The sequence below is a fragment of the Pocillopora verrucosa genome, chromosome 5 (assembly GCF_036669915.1).
Source record: "Pocillopora verrucosa isolate sample1 chromosome 5, ASM3666991v2, whole genome shotgun sequence".
NCBI classification, from domain to species: domain Eukaryota; kingdom Metazoa; phylum Cnidaria; class Anthozoa; order Scleractinia; family Pocilloporidae; genus Pocillopora; species Pocillopora verrucosa.
In genome coordinates this window covers 20,760,554-20,781,318 of record NC_089316.1, presented here as the reverse complement: position 1 = coordinate 20,781,318, position 20,765 = coordinate 20,760,554, and the positions used below count along the sequence as shown (strand labels likewise).

The window sequence follows — 20,765 nt, the reverse complement described above, 5'->3', positions numbered from 1 at the left end:
GGCATCACAGGAGAACGTATTTAGAAGTTTGCGAGGTTCGTATAAAACGTAATGGTTGTAGGCGTTAATGTGTCACTTTAAACGTTTGACGAGATATAAGCTTAAATCGTTCTAGATTTCTCGTATAATTTGCTGTAAGTGAAACTTTGCGAATCCCGTGAAGTTATTTTGCCGCACGGGCCACGCAGGTATGTCGAGCAACTGGCGCTTACGCTTGCGTAGCTTTCTGTGCGCGCCAAAATCTAACCCCTACACAGTAGTAAAGTCTTTCACAATATGGCCAAGATTGGGCCAAGATTGGAACGTTAAGTTCGTGGACGACCTCCAGCAAGCTGGAACCTGGGCTCCTGGCAAAAAGTAATACCCAAGTGTAATATAATGACCGAAACAGCTTATTGGTCCAATAAAATCATAAATAAACAAGGTAAGAGTGTTATGTTAGATTTTTTTAAAAATTGTAGTGATTTATGCCTCGATATGCCAATAAACGGTGGCGACAAGTAGGCACACCATGTATATTTCATAGTCGCTAGCAAGTAAATTTTGCTGGACTTTGAGTTCGTCTCACGATAGAACAAAACAAATACACAAAGATCCTTTTGTCTTTTAAAAGCTAGAAGCTCAGTAGATTCTGTCATATCGGTCATTGTTAAAACTGTCTTTGTTTTGATGCTACTTTTCGACATAGATAAAGTATATCGGACAAAAATATTCACCAGAAAAAAAAAATTCTTTGCCAGCTTCAATAATGACAGGGGATTAAGTTATATGATAAAACAAAGGATTATGCTGACAGAAACACTGGAGGTCAAGTAAATTCGTTACACGAGGTCACGGAACTCAAGAAATATTCAGGGTGAAAATTTGCATATTTCAGCGGTCGAACGAAAAAATTCATTTCTCGAAAACGAAAGTAACGCTTTAGAAACTCGCCTTCAATCACAAACAATAGTTTTGTATTTTGTTCTTTAATAAAAGCATTATGTACAAGCGAAACACAAAAAACACCGTGCACATGCTTGGCACATTTACATGAACATAAAGCCACGTTATTTTATCACATTGCAAATTCATGTCACCTTGCTTCTTCCTTGTCCCCTAACGTGCTTTTTTAAACACTTTTTAAACACTTCCGCCTATTTTGATTAGAATTACATAATTAAATAAAATCTCGCATTCTGATTGGCCAACGAAGCGAAGTATGTAGCGTGGAATTGCGAGTTGAAAACGAGGCTAAGTGATATTGTTTCGCATCTACGTAAATATAAAACCTAACGCCAAATTGTAACAAAGTTTTCTACGATGTCATTTTAAACTGTTATCAAAACCATTGTCACCTTTTGAAGAGCCAAAAACAAACAAAAGTGTTTTGCAAAGTGAGTCAGAAGTTCTTCCCAGTTTTAAAATGAACTATAAATTCTTGGAGAGGCATAAAAGCGAAAAAATCCTGTGAACACGGCCTAGAAAATGGCAAGCAAGAGTTCCATTGCACAAGACGAAGAAGCGACAACGGAAGAAGTGCCAAGGTCGATTGTCATATATACAGAAGAGGAAATAAATACCTTTAATCGCGATGTTAAACTTTCAGCGCTCTCGGTTGGACACCTCATTTCTTTCAGTTTTGCCACAAGAGAGACAAAAGGTGTAAATTAATTTCCTTTTTGAGCAAATGATTTGGAAATTTGGAAAAAGATGTTAAAGATAAACGGCTTGTAAATTCAGTGAAATACCACTATTATCCTTAAAATAGTGTGAAGCTTGTTAAAAAGTTTGAAGACAAATGTAAAAACAAGCACAAGATAAAAATAAAGTTGTCGAAGATTCAAATGTGTACCACTAACCTTGCTTCTTATTCGCTATCGCAATGAAAGTTCTGACAGTTGACTTTGAAATGGTTTTCTGGGGCACGCGCTTAGGATAAGAACAAACAATATTACTTTTGTTTTCATTTTTTCTTATTTTGATGCAATTATAAGATTCAAGGAAAATCCATTACTTGACTTGTGAATTCCGCGTTAAATTGCACTTGAAAACCGATATCGCACTCATCGCTTCGCGATTCATGCGATATCGGTTTTCGCGGGCAATTTAACTCAGAATTCGCTCGTCAGGTAATGAATTTTCCTATAAAATACACACTATATGAAGAGAAATCAGGTAAAACGTTTTTGTATTTATTTCTGGTCATTTGTTGTCTTAAACTTTTGACAACTCGAACTTGAAATAGTGTGGACGGTCGCCTGAGGGGGGTGGGGGGAATGTATGGACCGGTCGCCTGAGGGGGGGGTGTTCGGAGGGTTTTGGATGAGACACGATTTGCCTTTCACGATTTATCTGCTTCTATAACTTTCTAAAAAGGTTCTAACCTTAGTTCATTTTAACTCTTTTGGTACAGGAATACCCTCCCATCAACAATCAGAGAGAAAATGGCGTATGTGACACAAAGGACATCCATAATTGTCTACCTTGTCTTTTATTTAATCAGCAGTCTTGTGATTTGCACCAGAGCAGACGTAATAAGTGAGTGCGCCAACGCTACTATTTGTATTGGAACCTATGCTGACATCTACAGATCCTTAGCATCATATGTGAACAGTTTTAACATCGAATCCGCCTTATGTCTGGCAAATGAGCCTTCCTTAGTCCTAGTCTTCGTCAATATATATGGTCAGAATAGACCATATAAAGCAGGCAACGATTCCATACCTGCTGTAATGAAATACACATGGAGTTTGAGAAGCCTTTATGCCGCTTTTCCCGCTGTTTTCCTGGAGATCTCATCCCTTGTCTCGATACTGGTGACTCCACGCACGCAAGAACTAAACATCACGATTCCATACTTTTGCTGCAATGTTTCTGTAAAAGACAGGAAAAGAATGATTAAAACTGTACTGGCTGCTGTAAGTATTTCAAATAGCTATTTTTTATTAACACACAAAGTCCCATTCGCGAATTCAAGATGTTAGCGCAATGCTCAAACAGTTTGCCTAGAAATTCCGAAAGGTTTCTGATGAGTCTCTTTGAGCTGAGACGAAACGCAACATGTTATTAGCCACGAAGTATTTTTTTCACAAGTATTTGACAATTTTCCATGGTAGAAATAATTAAAAATGTCCGTGAAACAAAAGGCACTCATTCAAGAAAATTTAAATCCCACTTTTCCTAAACAGTTACGTTCACATTTTTCTTTTGTACAAAAATATTTCGGAATCATCCTCACTGATACATTTTGAGTGGTTTGTGTAGCAATATGCTGTTGCGACTGGTCGACGCCAGGCCGTCACCTGGGTCCCTATACGGGACATCTAAGTTTTTCGTGCATGCGCGGTGGCGTCATCCTCGAACGGTGCCACGAGGCCACCGAGTTAAAACCTCTTTATCCCGTTCAGTTTTTGATTTTTGGGTGTTAGTGTTAGACAATGTAAAATTTATGCAAGTTTTCTCTAAGCTTTCGAGAAGGATTCTGGATTAAATTTTCATATTTCAAATGGTTAGTCACCGTTCGCGACAACAATGCTTTCCTACGTAGTTTGAAAATGAAAAGTTTATACCCTCCGTAACAAACAGGTATCTCTTTACAACCCTAGCTCTACGAGGGTCATTTCTGTAGAAAGACTACAGGCTAGCTAAGTTTTTGTGCTTTTTCAGTTGTCTGTGTTCACTTAGTGTTTCAGATATCGGGCCTTGGCGGTCAGAAAACTTGATCTTGTAAACCACTCTTTGTCTTTTGTTAGGTTTGTCTTTGTCTTATGCCATTCATTTAGCAATGGTTACGGTGTAGCTGTCAGTCAGGCTGCAAGAATTGTAAAGTTATGTTAGGGTTGTAAGATTCCATCTATCCGCGGCCTCGTTACTATGAACTCTTAAAACAAAATTTGTTTTAGGAGGGCATAGTAACGAGGCCGGCGACCCGATTGGTTCTTAGGGCAGGCAAAATTTTTTCCTCTCTCTGCCCACAGGTAGTGCTAACACTTCGTTAAATTCTCTTTTTATATTTTCGTGAATTAATAAGCATGCGATTGTCATTCTTTTGACGTTTTAAAAAACGTTTAATCCCTCGGCATTTCACCGCGTCAGATTGCCAAAGGACTCATTTTTACGCGTCTGAGTTGAAAACATTTTAGGAAAATCCCATCAAATTTCCAGGAAGGAAAACCCTTTGTCGACCCTTGTCAACTATTCTTTTTTCCCTCTTTGCAATTAGTGCTATGATTCTCCGAGACTTGGATGTATGTCGTTGAGAAAATCTTACGACAATATTGCAATAGAGTCAGTTTTATTAAGTCACAAACTTCAATGTTTCCATAGTATGATGATGTTACTGTAGTCTAAGTATGAAACTCACTTTCATTCTTATTGATTGTCCATGTATTTTAATTTTTTACATATTTCCTTTGTACTGCAGTTTTTACTTTAGTGTTGGGCAGGCATTTTATGTAAGGAAAAGTAACGATTAAACTACGAACATGCCGTTTTTCTCGGCATCTTACAGTAATGTTATGGATAGTTTTGTAATCTCGAAGTGAAAAAACCTGTAACCCGAAACTGTTCCTTTTCCTACGGTGGCTTCGAGCTCCAAAAATAGGTTGAGGAAGAAAAGGTTTGCTTCCGAACTCCCCACTATGGATTGAACGTTTACCTGCACATACGCATATCCCAGCTACTGATTCTATGGTAACCCCGAACTTTTTGAGGCCCTAAAAAGGATTCAAATCCACAGAATAATTTCCATATCCCGTTCGAACTAGGGGCTTTCCACCTGAACAAAAACGGTAACGTAAACTGGCCACCATAAAGAGTTTAAAAGCTTTCCCAAAATGCAAGAGTCGTTTCCTTTTTCCTGTTCCTCTCTCAAACTCCAGCTGAAGAGCCCACGTGTACTTTCTCCTTGTGCCGGGTTACCAAGCTGTAAATAGCGTTGCAAATCAACTGCTACACAAGGCGGCGATAAGAAACGCAGTTCTTCGAATTTGCTATGTTTTAGCCTTGTTCTGGTGATTTGTATGTCGGTGTGGGAAAGCCCATTTTATGGAATAATGCAAGTAGGATAAAAGGTAGGGATTATGTGCATTGGTGAGGCTGGTGGCAAGGTCAGTGCGGAAAAGTTTTGACTAGTTTCATTTACTTACTTGTATTTGATCGGATCAAATACTAATCAAGAGTTGATTTGTAATCCTGCTATTTAATTTGCTGTTCTCATGATCGGTTATTTCAGTGGTCTCGCAAGCAATCCATTTTGTTTATTAAAGTTAACTCACTGTTGACCAACTTATAATCAATTCAGAGGCATGGCATTAGTCTTGCAAAAATTCCAAGAAAAGTAATCTAATTTGCTAAGTACATGTATAAGGAAATGATAAGATAATTATTACTTCAGTTAACTGAAAAGGACCTCAAGGTATTCACAACTACAATTGTTTCCAGTAGTAAAACGTTTACTAAGATAAACATGTGAAATCTGTTGTCTACAGATGTAGACAAGTACAGTGGTGTGATGACACCTGTAACTTTATTGCACCATATTATTTGTATGTGCAGTACCATGACTGGGCTCTGTAGAGATAATCATGACAAGTTGTTAATGGCTTTGTATATTAAAAGTTCATAATTTTGAAAGTATTCCTCTCACTAATAATTAAAACCGTATAGAATGTAATTGGAAAGTCATGGAGGAACCTGAAATGGATTTTTTTATGCATTGTGTGATCTACACAGAATGCAAAGCTTAGGGTGGAGTTTGCATGATGACAGATCAGAATCATTTAATTCATTTATCTTCTGTGAACACTCAATTTTTACATTCAATATCTTTGTTCTTGTTCTACCTTAGAGGGAGACATTGTGGTGGCATAGCGCCTGGCCATAAAGGGCATGTAAACCCAAAAATACATGTTTTTTTTATGTAAAAAGTGGCGTTGAAAACGAATATGAAATTCGTTTTGTCCAATTCGACTTATTTTAGGAGAAAATCGGCATTTTCAACTGAAATTCCACTTCCGGTAAAAACAATAGCGAGAAGTCGTGACGTTAGTGGTGGAACTAAAATATTGCGCAACATATATTTCCCAATAGAACTGGTCTGGGAGTTCGTGTCGGTAACGGGAGTTCGGAAGATGTTTTTTCAGAGGATAGTGACTCGAATGCCTTAAGCGTAGTACACGACAGCGATGGGGATAATCCAGAATCTTTAGGAGAGTCTGGGCCACGTCCTTAACAATATGAGCCGCGTAGGGTTCACCGAAGCGATCCGCACGAAGACAGTTCAGAACATGTTGACAGTGATGCGACCTCCTCGGAAACTCAGACTGGTATTTAATTTACTGTGTGATTTATTTGTATTTGACATAAAAATCCAATAAAGAAAGGGTACAATCTAATAGAGTGCAACAGAGATTTTTTAAACCTGAGCTTCTGAGGGTGTTTTATATAAAATTATCAAAAGTGCGAGTGTGGAACTTGTCAACCAATGCCGACAACTCATGAAAGTGTTTGTTGTACGGAAATCGGGCAATCGTGGCAGAAAGTAGAGGAGCAAGGGCCTAAAACCCAGATAAGATGTATCACTGAGCATCCACGTTTTCAGTCAATTTACCTCGATTTCTGGGTGCTGGAGACGGCCTATTGTGCGTACAGGCAGCCGTAAGGCAGATAATCACACCGGAAACGAGTAAGCAAAATGTTTTCTGTTTCATCTGTTTTGTTACATTTTTAGATCGATTTGCTTGCGTTGTTTCTGCAATTGATTTAATAATACAGTACTACAGCTAGTTGTTTTTCGCTTCTTTCCTGGCAGGAAATTTCGCTAAATTGCCTACAGATAGCTTGTTCGTTGATGTTGGGGTTATCTCGGTAAAAACTTCAGAGTCGCTGTGCCATCTTGCGCGGTAAGCAGTATCCGAAACATTTTTCCAGCGGATTTTGGGTCGTCTTACACTGGATTAAAACCGCTAAACCTTTGAGACAAACGAAGGTTCATGTTAATGCAGATCTTAGTTATTTGTGTCTTACTTCAATGGTGGTTGTGCCCGTTCTTTATGAGATATTTATGTATTGCTTTCCTTCATCTCCGAAGCATTTTCATCAATAAAAAAGTTGTACCATGTACATTTCCTTGTGTGGCCTTCATAATTATCCAACCCTGTTTGTGTTTTCTTCGATTTGAACTACTGAGAAGATATTTTTGAAGCTGATATCAGGATCTTTTAAGTTGTACTAAAAATAATAAATATTGTTCTACTGACCTTTGAATGTACTTTCACTGCTGTGAAGGGTTTCTCAAAGGAAGCATTAAGAGAGGCTGGCATGGATTCCCTTATAGAACGTGAGGGTTGATTATGGGATCCTGTATAGAGTTCTTTATATCGCGCCAACAAAATTCCAGATCACGTTATTACAGACCGACATCAACGAATTCTCTTTCTTTGATGTGTTTCGAATTCACGCAAAGGTTCAGACAGGTCAGTGTCTTTTATGGGTTCAGCGCTGGCTCCCGAACAACTGGCTTCCCCATAATCTTTCATTAGATGAGAAAAAAGATGTTTTTAGAGAACCAATAAGGTTATTGTTGTTTAGTTAACGGAACGTTTTCATGTAAATCGATTTTGTACTTTCTCTGTTAACCTCTAACTTCTGAAGAGCTCAACTTCTTTCGAAGTTCGGTGGGCCACTTCCGAATCCTCGTCTACCGACCGTATGAGTCGTTTTTATACTTCCGAATAGTTTGCTTCTGGTAGGTCCTGAATCGTTGGTACAGCACCAGGAAGAAAGATGACTGCTACAAACAACAGAGTGTTCGAACTTGATGCTTTTAACTTACAGAGAGGTTATTACCAAGATGTTCTCTTAACCCTTTACACCCTATCATCAGTATGCATATTCTCCATACTGTTCTCCGTGCATTTTCAAAGAGGCTGACAAGGAGAATTTGTGTAACAGTCAAGAGCTGTCTTAGTTGGTGATCATCTCCCCTATTCTCTTAGCTCTTACATTTGATATAGGCATGATATAGTAAGGAGAAATTAGATGCAAGTCAGTCTTAGGGGCTCAAGGGTTAACTGTGTGTATGCAAAGCTCCACACAGCTGTCTAGACTGTGTTGTGTTTTATTTTTACAACTTTATTGCTGTTTAATATCTGATAGGTAATTGCAAAATAAACGTAGAAGAAAACAAATAGAAGACAATATGAAAACAATAATATATTATATAGAAAATCAATACTTATTAATGAACTTGAGTTGAAAACAGAGAGCTGGAACAAACAAGAGTGCCGGCGTACGCAGTTAATACGCTTTTCATTACATGCTAAAAACATATGAGTTAAACAAGTCATTGTAACTGTCAGTTAAACTCGCTTGTAAGGAACAGATCAATAAATCTATAAGGTCTAGCGAAAAGGAATTCTTAAAAAGATAATAAAAGCTAAGTAAACTTAATTCTAAGCTTTTTTTCACAATGTTAGAGGATTATTATTAGCATCTTAGATTATTTAGAATAATCAACTATGGTGAAGCAAAGACCTTAATGTAATTGCTGACTGAGATGAAGCTTGAATTTAACAAATTTAGAAATTGTGTAACTGTTTCTGCTTTAGTTGCGACTAATAAGGAAATGTATGGAAACAATACCCGTAGAACTTTATTATCCTATCATTTGTGAATCAAAGCACTACTTGACTAAACTCCAAAAAAGAGATCTTATGAGAGTCTATATAGATAGATAAACCTTGAAGCAATAAAGAATGAAATTAGTCAGTTCCCAAACATAGAACAGTATGTTGGTCAAAAATAGCTATCCGCATCTACATTTATGGCCTATGGGTCAGTCAATTGGCACTTGAATCAATTATCAAAATGTTTGTGCGTATTGACAGCTATGCTACACCCTTACTATTCGAGCACTTCGTGTGGTGCTTTTTGGTGGAACGAGTTACACCCTTGATGTTTGTGCACTACGCCCGTGATCCGCTCTTATTCCGCAGATCACGCGTGCATTTTAATCCACGCGTAGACGCACTCGGTCATGGCCAGAGAGACTCTGAGACTCTGAGACTCTATTATGAGGTTTACGGATCGACCGGAAAACTTAACTACTCGTGAATAAAAATCAAATTTCCTTGTCATCTAATGTTTCTCCTAAACTTAAATTTACTAGTTCCACGATAAATCTTGTCTCTAGATCGTTTTTTAATTATGTTGCCTTAATTTCTTTCAAATTTAACGCTTTTTTAGGCGGAATCTCTTTGAGCGAGGACAACAAGAAATTGAATCAGTTACACTCTGCTGAAAGAGACAGTGGCATCACCAAGACGAAGTCCACGCTTCCTTTTGGATTGTCTATGGCCTCCAGAGACGCAACAGGCAGAAAGCAGCAAATGAAAGTTGTGCTGGATGGCATCGTTCAAGCGGTCAACTCTATAGTTAAAACAAATTTTAACAGCCTCCCCCCCAACTTCCTTTACTAATTGCACGATTAAATGGAGGCCACCCTTGAATCCCATTCACCTCCTAAGTGTCATTTTTATCCACACCCTAAGTCAACTGTTTTGCTTTTACACACCTGTCTCTCACGCTAGCAAGACATGCTATCTAAATTAAGAAAGACAACTTTGTTTTGATAGTCATTGCAGGAGACCCAAGTTGAAATAAGGCTTTTTTAATTTACCATTTGAAATTTGAAAGACGATCAACAATGCCCGGCAATCCAAAAACACTCAAATGTCACGCTCTATCTTGGTATAACGCGATGCCCATTCAAATGATGTATTGAGTAATTCTCACTTGTAACAAGTTTGTCTGATTATGATCTTTTTATGTGTATTCATGGACAATAAAGACACTATTAAAATAATAACATGCTATTAAAACTGACTTGTTATTTACCTGTGCATGGTTGTTTAACCCTTTGACTTCCATTGGTGACCAACACAGAATTTCCCCTCACAATGTTAATACAATATTAAGCAGCCAAGTGAAGAGAATTAAGAAAATATCAAGTAGGGGATTAGAAGTTGATCTCATACCAAATTCTCTGAATTAACATCCTGAAAATTGTGTCAGACATTAAGATCTGTGTCTGATGAACAACGGAGGATGGAATTCATTACAACATGCTACACTGGGTGGTAACCCTTAAATTATTGCTCTGATCACTCACGTGCCCAACATTGAGTCAAGGTGTGCTGAGAATCTCTCGCCACTAATGATCCCTGTTGTGAATGGTAACTGACAGGCTCTGTATTGGTTTCTTGCGAAGGAAGTGACTTCAACCTGTAAAAACAACAGAGGATATAAGAATGTGTTATGTTTTGCCGCACAGAGTGCTGATACTGACGTCATTAATCTTATCCTTACTGACGTGCCAGACACTGACCCAACAAACGCAGGGCAGGATCTCTTGCCCCTTATGGTAGCTTGTTTGGCTGGTAAGAGACATGCAGTGAAATGGTTTGTAATACGAGGGCAACTGCAACCTGTATAGACGACGATGGAATATGCTGCACAGTACTGTGATTGGACTGGCTGCTGAGTCAACAACCGGCAATGATTAACACAGTTCGATGAGATTATTATATTAGTTTATATTCGCTTACTTCATCAATGTCCAGATGTAATTGGCTGGTTTTCCCCGACAACTCAGTCCTATTACCATTACATATCAATAAAAACCTTTTTTAATCCATTCTACCATAACTTTATAGGTAGATTCCTCACAGATACTATAACCGTCTGATTATTCTGCAGCTCCAAGATCTTGTTGTAAATCCAAGCTTACGTGCGCAATGCGTCACAGATGGACACTTTCCAGACATCGAGGCCACAGGACGCATTCATTACTTAAAGGCCCTTTTATGGTGTTCTGTCATATGTGACATGTTACAATGACCACAAAAACTGCAATAAGTCCATTACTCTTCTACTTTACCTTGGCATACTTGGAAGTGAGTGCTAACGACAAGAAGAGTTGTAAGCTATGTTCTTAGGGAGCTAAATGTTGTTGTTCTGAATTTGGATTTTGAAAAGAAAAATCACTGGTTAGTTCTGTGACATTTCTGTGTTATTCCCTGTTAGTGACTGAGGCTGCACTTATTTGCGCCGTGCTGCTGACATGTAGTGCATATTTAGTCACAGGTAAGTCCTTCAGACTTTTATGCAGTTTTTGTGGTCATAGTTTTGGACTTTTTCGCGGTGTTATTTCACCGCTGTTCAAGTTTCAAAACTTAAAGCCATGGAACACATTATCTTATTTAATTTGCTCTAGATTTTCTCTAATGATGAGCATAAACTTGTTGTTGCACCTTTTGTACTGGGTTGCAATTGGTATCACGTTTAATCCAACTTGGGGCTTGTCTATGTTATTAATTATTGCCTTGTCCGTTGTTGCCTTATTCGTTGGCATCTACAATATGTGTAATGTAGATAATTGTAAGGTTCTTATTTTACTTCAGCGTGTTGGTATATGTTCAGTTGGCTTTCTTGTTCTCTGTTTTGCTATTACTGGTCCAGCATTTGCTGGCAAGTCATTTTGTGGCCGATAAACTGCTGATGATGTTCTAAAAACCGCATTATTGTATGTTATTGGTATAGTGTCATGGCTGTACTTTAAGTCCGTAGCAATGGCTCTGGCCGAGAAGGTAATCGTATCTCAGGCTGGTGTGACTGGAATGGATTATGAAATTGCTGCAGCATCTGTAGCTGTATCCGCTACAGTTGGTGCAGCTATGGCGGCGACTGAAGCGGTGGCTGTTGCTTTAGCAGGTAATTCCAGTAATGCAACAAAGGCTTTGGGGTAGTACAACTGGTGGTCTTATTTCTGATGGAAGAGGCTGGGAGACATTTCCGCTGAACTTCAACATACAAGCTATAGTGCCTTTTATTTAAGAGCCGAAGCGTTGCCTTCAGCATTCCATGAAACATCGAGGCGGGTTTGTAAGCCCCTTCCCCCTGCCACTTTTTCCCTTATCTATATTCTACTCTCATTTCAAGGATTCCTCTCTCTTTCCATATTTTCTCTGCTTTAAATAAAAACGCGTTGGTGGCCAAACAATTTACGTGGAAATACCCAGCGCTCGTCCGCGCAATATTCGTTTCACCACATAGACTAAATAATAGATGCAGTTTAGAAAATTTTATTTTGCCACTGAAGCTTTTAATATTCTTAGGAGCTTGTCAGTGACATGTAAATTTCATTTAATTGAATTTTTCTTGCTCTAGATTAAATCAATCCTTACCTCCGTCATATAATTACATTGATGTAATGAATATGTATTGAACACACAACCTAAATATCAGTTAGGCCTCTTAGAAATAAAAGAAAAAAGCAAAAATCCTTTTTATTTTCTAGTCTAGCATACCGTTGAGCCACCGCCTACATCTCAGGCAACTTTGGTCATTCCTCCACATCGACAGCGGCCACGAAAGAGTCAGTTTCAACTTCCAAAGAAGCCTCGCGACAACAGCCAGTTGATCGTCGACGTACAAAGAGTTCGCTAAAAGTGTAACAACTCACTCAAGTAGATGGCTCTGCTCAGCTTGGTTTCACTTAAAATACACTTTATTAGATGCATTAACCACTTTATGGCGAAAACTGATCCAACCTCCCCTCCCGCTAAAAAACGAAAAATTCCCCCCTAAAAAAAAGAGGCCCCCTTCCCCATAGACGATATATAAATTTTGTTCCTTTCACCTTTCCCCTTTCTCCATATTTTATCCAAACAGGGATTTTTTTACTACTTTCCCAGACGCTAGAAATGTCAAAGTCGTTCCCATTGACAAACAACACTTTCTTTCGTTCGGTGATATAAAAATTTATTGACTAATGTTATAACCTCGCTTACAAAGGTTAACTAAAAATTTGTTACGATTGGAGTTGCAATTTGAAGTCGTTTTAAAAATTACGAGTGCTTACTCATTTCAAATTGCTTAAGAAAAATCATGTCACTTCTAATTCATTTATAAATGATCTAATTTTCGATATAGCTTCACCTGATAACGCAGAAACCAAGAGGGTTAAAACACGTACAAAATGGTTCATCCAAACCTTGCAAACGTCATTGTGCGTTAGGTCAAATCAATGTGTTTAGTAAAAGGGGAAATTTTTCGACGTGCCTTTCTTTTTTAAGCGATTAAAAAGTTCGTTATCGTTTTTTCACTGAATTAACGATGTTCTGCACTGCATTAGCTCTCTTCTGCATTGGTGTTGCCTGAAAACTGTACTGCAACCAATCAGAATGCAGAAATTTCTTCATGTATTCTATCAACAAATTTCCTCGAAAAATAAGATATTCTGTACATCGCGTGAAATGTAAAAGCTATTTACTATTATATAAAATAGTATTTAAAACCTCGACTTTAGCTCGGTACAAATGTTATCAAAACGCACTCTTAGCTTGGGACATAAACCTGTTCATAAACCTGTTCAACGTTCATATTTCCAACTTTTGCATAAAACTTCACAGCTATAATATTACAATTACGTGTTTTTTAATACAAAAATGTTATATGGTAAAAGAACACTCATTTACTTGTGAAAAATATACATAGTCATATTAATTTCAAAACGTCTTAAAATAAGGAAAAAATAAAGAGGCCGGTAACATTGCAGAAATCTTTACTTCTGTCTTCGAAATTAATGCCTTCTAGTAAAAAAAACAACCTCATAGTTGTGAAATATACATAACATCATATCAATTTTAAAAACGTTTAACTACGTAGAAATAAAATCACCGGCAATATTGTACAGACATATACTTCAGGCTGTGATCAGAGTGTGTTCATTTTCAAAAATCTCCAACACTGACAGTTTTTCCTGTATAGTACAAGCCACACAAGAACATCAAATATTGACAACACCACGCAATCTGCAATCTAAGAGACAAAACCAATGAGTATTTTAGGAAGAGAAATGAAGATTCCTACGACATTTGAACAAGAACATGCTGCACTAAGAGGCTGTATATCTTGGTACATCGTCTTATGCAGCCCAGTAATAACACCGCACCATAGGATTCATTCGGATCATTCATATCTTTTAAGCTTATGGCTATGCTCTGACAGAGCCTGTCCACATGCCACTGACTTTTGTTTTCAGGTAACTTTATGTATAACTTTGATTTCATGAAAGCTTTGAAAAGCTGGATAACCAAATTCTGAGAAAAATGCTTGTATGCACACAGTGTTGAAATAAACTAGCGTAATAGAACTAAATCATTACGCCCAGCCAATACGCCACAGGAAGCCCAGGCTCCAGTGCAACTTTAACGACATAAGCTATTCAGTACCGAAACTGTTACTCAGCTCACAACTTGTAGAGATTGTAAGTAGGCCATGTCGATAAGATATCAAATAACACACAGCCTGTTAAAAAAACATCAATTTGCAGCAATAGATCACTTGGTAAAAAGAATGGCTTTGAAGTTGACTGAACTAACAAAGCAGTGAGTTACATTTTGACATTGAAGAGTTAAGCAAACATAAAATAAGCTGTAAAGCTTACTTCATCAACCTGAGTTAATCATTGCCCATTGTTGACTCACTTAAAGGCACGTGACTCAGCAGTAAGTCAAAGATATCCGAGTCCAATGATGATGCATGATGTAAAGAGTCCTGTCCATCATTATCTTTAGCCGAAGGATTGGCTCCCCTCTCAAGAAGACACTTTACACCCTGCAGCTTACCATGAAGAACAGCGATGATAAGAGGTGTTTTGCCATCAGCTGTTTTTGACTCAATGTCCGGCAGGTGAGTAAGGATAAGATCAATGGTATCAGGGTCACTGCCCTTTGCGGCAAAATGTAATATATTCCATCCATTACTCTTAACAGAAGTTACAGTTGCCCCCTTCTCAAGAAACCAATTCACTGCATGTAATTTGCCACACAAAGCCGCCACCATTAGTGGCGTGTCACCCTCGCCTGTTTTTGACTCAATGTTGGGCAGGTGAGTATGGATTAGAGATATAATATCAGTGTCTCCGCCCTTTGCGGCACAATGTAACGTGTTCCATCCTTTGTTGCTTTCACAGGCTACAATTGCCCCCTTCTCAAGAAACCATTTCACTGCATGTAATTTGCCAGCCAAAGCCGCCACCATTAGTGGCGTGTCACCCTCGCCTGTTTTTGACTCAATGTTGAGCAGGTGAGTATGGATTAGAGATATAATATCAGTGTCTCCGCTCTCTGCGGCATAATGTAACGTGTTCCATCCTCTGTTGCATTCACAGGCTACAGTTACCTCCTTCTCAAGAAACCATTTCACTGCATGTAATTTGCCACACAAAGCCGCCACCATTAGTGGCGTGTGACCCTCGCCTGTTTTTGTCTCAATGTTGGGCAGGTGAGTATGGATTAGAGATATAATATCAGTGTCTCCGCCCTTTGCGGCACAATGTAACGTGTTCCATCCTCTGTTGCTTTCACAGGCTACAGTTGCCCCCTTCTCAAGAAACCATTTCACTGCATGTAATTTGCCACACAAAGCCGCCACCATTAGTGGCGTGTGACCCTCGCCTGTTTTTGACTCAATGTTGGGCAGGTGAGTATGGATTAGAGATATAATATCAGTGTCTCCGCCCTTTGCGGCACAATGTAACGTGTTCCATCCTCTGTTGCATTCACAGGCTACAGTTGCCCCCTTCTCAAGAAACCATTTCACTGCATGTAATTTGCCACACAAAGCCGCCACCATTAGTGGCGTGTGACCCTCGCCTGTTTTTGACTCAATGTTGGGCAGGTGAGTATGGATTAGAGATATAATATCAGTGTCTCCGCCTTTTGCGGCACAATGTAACGTGTTCCATCTTCTGTTGCATTCACAGGCTATAGTTGCCCCCTTCTCAAGAAACCATTTCACTGCATGTAATTTGCCACACAAAGCCGCCACCATTAGTGGCGTGTTGCCCGCGCCTGTTTTTGTCTCAATGTTGGGCAGGTGAGTATGGATTAGAGATATAATATCAGTGTCTCCGCTGTGTGCGGCACAATGTAACATCTTCCATCCTCTGTTGCTTTCACAGGCTATAATTGCCCCCTTCTCAAGAAACCATTTCACTGCATGTAATTTGCCAGTGAAAGCCGCCACCATTAGTGGCGTGTGACCCTCGCCTGTTTTTGACTCAATTTTGGGCAGGTGAGTATGGATTAGAGATATAATATCAGTGTCTCCGCCCTTTGCGGCACAATGTAACGTGTTCCATCCTCTGTTGCATTCACAGGCTACAGTTGCCCCCTTCTCAAGAAACCATTTCACTGCATGTAATTTGCCACACAAAGCCGCCACCATTAGTGGCGTGTGATCCTCGCCTGTTTTTGACTCAATGTTGGGCAGGTGAGTATGGATTAGAGATATAATATCAGTGTCTCCGCCCTTTGCGGCACAATGTAACGTGTTCCATCCTCTGTTGTCCATCAGAGACGGGTCTGCTCCCCTTTTAATTACACTTTTCACCACTTGAACGTTGCCATTCAAAGCAGCATTCATTAGCGGCGTTCTGCCTGTTGCGTTCCTGGAGTCAACAGAAAATCCGCGAGGCAGCGTCAATTTCATCTCAGTAACGTTACTGTCTCTTTCAGCAGAGTGTAACTGATTCAATTCCTTGTTGTCCTCGCTCACAGGAGTGCCGCCTAAAATCATATAATGTGAAAGGAAGTTAAGATTGGCATCAAACTCTAGGGAGGATGTAGAGACATGAGATATATTTTGGAACTAGGACGTTAGGAGGAAAATTAAGTAACAAGAGAATTTGTAACAATAACAATTATAGTAATACTAATTATGATAATAATTACTGATAGGTATAATTGCTCCGGTGACTATAGAGATGCATGCACTCTGGTTGGTCAAGGATTGCGTCATATCTCGCTAAAATCACCTCGCGCGAGGAGATTATATCACTTCAAACTTCTACTTGAAAATGGTTGCTTATCTCGATTTGTAACACATTTGAAAATTCATATATTTGCACTGAGGTGGAGAGATGAAATTCAGAGATCCTCGCAGCTAAGAACACTACTGAAACGAGTAGTTGTAAATTGGACCTGAAAAAAATTCAGGCCTGTACGGGATTTGAACCCATGACCTCTGCGATACCGGTGCAGCGCTTTACCAATTGAGCTAACAATCCAACTGGGAGCTGGTCAATGAATTGGGTACAAATAAACATCCAAGTGAATGATGATTTTAGATATATGAAAATTCATATATTTGCACTGCGGTGGAGAGATGAAATTAAGAGATCCTCGCAGCTAAGAACACTACTGAAACGAGTAGTTGTTGTTGGGTTCAAGTCCCGTACGGGCCTGAATTTTTTTCAGGTCCAATTTACAACTATTCGTTTCAGTAGTGTTCTTAGCTGTGAGGATCTCTTAATTTCATCTCTCCACCGCAGTGCAAATATATGAATTTTCATATATCTAAAATCATTCACTTGGATGTTTATTTGTACCCAATTCATTGACCAGCTCCCAGTTGGCTTGTTAGCTCAATTGGTAAAGCGCTGCACCGGTATCGCAGAGGTCATGGGTTCAAATCCCGTACAGGCCTGAATTTTTTTCAGGTCCAATTTACAACTACTCGTTTCAGTAGTGTTCTTAGCTGCGAGGATCTCTTAATTTCATCATTGTAACACATTGTTATCAACAAAAGTCCCAAGAGCTCGTTAACAAAATGCCTAAAGCAAAGTCTCGATTTGATTGAATTTCAGTTGACGTAAGCGTTACAGACAGGATATGAAAATTATGTTCTACGACTTTAAATCATTAATTTTCAGCATTTGCTGACCAGCTATGTTCTTGGTATTAAAGTTTATTGACAGTTATGAAAAAATCATATCGTGGCAGGCTTTGTTGTGCTTTACAACTTTCCCAATTTTCTGTCTTAAAACAAATTTGTGCCCCTTCTTGCTAGAAGAGGCTCTAAATTAAGATGTTGTGAGAAATTACACGTTTGTCAACACTGGGTATTAAAGGAATGAAACCAAACAAATGGAATACAACTGTTACACATATGAGTACAAAGTCTAATATCAGTACTGCCAGTTCCTTCTTTTCCGTAATTTCCTGCTCTGTGTTAATCTACATTCATCTCCTCCCCGCCCATCCCTTCACATTTGCCAATTCCAAAATAGGCTCAGGCAAGGCTCTAATTTTAAACACATTTACTATATTTAGTGCTAACTATAAGTATAAGTAAGAGAATCGTTTGTGTCCTCTTAGCTTCATTGAAAAAGTCATTAGAGCGACGAGAAATTTGTAGAAAAGGGATACATGGAAAACATTATTGATTTGTTCGATCCATTTGTGCTGGTCGACATGTAAGCAAACGTGAATACGTATAAATAGCTCTTCTTTGATCACCATTGTTCTATGTTTGAGAACTAACTCATTTCTTCTCAAATAGTGCTTTAATTAATGAAGTTCTTCCGGCATTTCCGTACATATCCTTTTAGGTTGAAAGTAAAGCAGAAAGACCAGAAACTGTTACAGAAATACTACATATATTATATAGCTTCATCCCAATCAGCAATTACTGGTACACGAAGGTCTTTCCTTCACCATATTTAATAACTTTACATGCATTACCTCGAATAAGCACCCAGGCACGAATTATCTCAAGTTGTGGCTGATGGAAGGGGCGCTTATTAAAAGGAAGTCGCTTAATCCAGGGGGTGTTTTAGTATGAAACCATAAACTGTTCTGATTTGACTGTAGTTGTAAATAAAGTGGAGATAGAATCAGGTTTTCCATTTATTTTGGACAGTGAGAGACAGGGGGAGGATGATTATTCGATGGGGGAGGGGGGGGGGTTCGCGTTCTTGTTTGATAAGTTGACCTAGCTCACAAAAGTGTCACCTAAAATCAAACAATTTTAAAAGAAATTAAGAAAGGCAAAATTATGCAAGGAGGGTGTAGAAAGAGGAGAGTTGTGACAGAACTTGTAACTTTGAGGGGAAATTAAGACCACGTAAACGTTTCAGTTATCGATCTGTTATCAATGTAGACCTTGTGAAAACATAAATTTCTTACTTAGTTGAACTGCATAATTGACAAATCGAGATTAGTTTGTTACACCCGTCTTGATCTTAAGTTACAAACTTTTCACGGTATTGTTGTCTAAACGTGCGGTCGAAGCTTGGTAGATATTAATTGTATCCAGTTTTGGCCGTTGGCCATCACTTTAGTGTTCAGTCAAGTTGTTCTGTTTGCCATCACGATTGGTAATCAAAAATAGTCCCAACTGCTCGTTAACAACACAGCTAAAGCGAAGCCTCTACTAGGTTTGTTTTCAATAGCTCAAAGTGTTACAGACAGGGGTATCCGGTTAGATCGCTCCATGGTTAGATCGCTCCAAGTCAGATCGCTCCATACCGAAGTCAGATCGCTCCACTCGAAAGTTAGTTCGCTCCATCAAATAAGTTATTTCGCTCCATACATAAGTTACTTCGCTCCATGTAGAAACCTAATACACTAACTTACTTCTGATCTACTTCTGATGATGTGTATTGCGTCTTGCGATCGGTCGAACTACCGATGTTGGAACAAGTGTTTCAGTGTGTAATGAACGTAGAAAACTAATAACCTAACTTACTTCTGATCTTTGTAGTTTATAGTTGATGATGTTGCTTGCGATCAAGTTGCTGAAATATAAAGTGATCGACGATTCGTTCACTTGAACCCACCAAAGCGAATTACCAATGATGAAATAAGTGTTTCAGTGTGTAATAAATGATGAAATTTCCCTTATCCTTCTGTCTTTTATCAACCTTCCACGTTAGTTTTCTTCATGGAGCGAAGTAACTTATGTATGGAGCGAAGTAACTTATTTGATGGAGCGAACTAACTTTCGAGTGGAGCGATCTGACTTCGGTATGGAGCGATCTGACTTGGAGCGATCTAACCATGGAGCGATCTAACCGTAAACCCAGACAGGATGTGAAAGTTATGCTACAGAAAAGAATTTTTTCAAAGCCTTGGCATTTTGGAAAACTTTTATAGTTCAGTCACGTTCTATGACATCTGAATCACTAATTACTAGTATTCACTGTCCAGCTTTGTATTCTTTGTATTAGAATTTATTAACAGTTATAATTAACCCTTTACACCCTACTATCAGTATGCATATTCTCCATACTTTCTCTATACATTTCTTAAGGTTCTGAAATAGAGAATTTGTTTAACAATCAAGAGCTTCTTCTTGTCGATCATTTCCCGTATTCTCATGACCTTCATGTTTGAATCAGGGCTGATCTTGTAAGGAGAAAATAGATGCCAGTCACTCTTAGGTGTTAAAGGGTTTAATGACATGCGTTGTAAAGTTTACTCACCTTGAAAAAACTTTGTTTCTTCATTCCCATCAGTTGTTTTACTCTTTAAAGTGGTGTTTCGAGCTTTTTCTGTGGAGAAAGGAGAGAAATATCATATTAAGGAATGCTACCTGGTTTGGAAACCTGCAAATAGACTTCCATTTAGGAGAAAAGAAGAAAATAGAAATAATGGATGTCTTAACGTCCGCTGTGCTCTCTCACTTCTGTATTGTTTGAATGTTACTTTCTTTCCCTTAAAATCAATCTTGCCCCCTTTTTGTAAGAGGAGGCTTTAAGTAACAATGTTATGAGAAATTACATGTTGATCAATTTTGAGTAATAAAGGGATTAAACCAAAGCGACAAAATAGGAATGTAATATAATGTAAGAGGAAAAAGTCTAATACCCCTTAGGAGTCCCAGTCCCTCCCCAATAGTCCTGCCTTCTTGTTTTATCCAGGATGTTCTCCCCA

At 38.7% G+C, this 20,765-nt stretch overlaps 1 protein-coding gene and 1 pseudogene across 7 annotated transcripts in view; one reads left to right on the top strand and one right to left on the bottom strand.

Moving 5' to 3' along the window:
- The first annotated feature begins 1,467 nt into the window (after positions 1 to 1,467).
- LOC131796186 (uncharacterized) lies at positions 1,468 to 11,789 on the top strand (annotated as a pseudogene).
- Positions 11,790 to 12,794: 1,005 nt separating this feature from the next.
- The window catches only part of LOC131777651 (serine/threonine-protein phosphatase 6 regulatory ankyrin repeat subunit A), a 36,214-nt gene continuing 28,243 nt past the window's right edge, over positions 12,795 to 20,765 (bottom strand). For 5 of the 7 annotated variants that reach the window (XM_066167008.1, XM_066167013.1, XM_066167011.1 and 2 more), the window contains 3 exons: positions 20,315 to 20,383; positions 14,532 to 16,616; positions 12,795 to 13,863 (listed from right to left, as the gene is read on the bottom strand). In XM_066167008.1, coding sequence (XP_066023105.1) covers positions 13,832 to 13,863; positions 14,532 to 16,616; positions 20,315 to 20,383 — 2,186 coding nt within the window. In that variant the 3' untranslated portion in view covers positions 12,795 to 13,831. Of the gene's footprint in view, positions 13,864 to 14,491; positions 16,617 to 20,314; positions 20,384 to 20,765 lie in introns of all 7 variants that reach the window. The other 2 variants (XM_066167010.1, XM_066167009.1) reach the window with 2 other exon arrangements.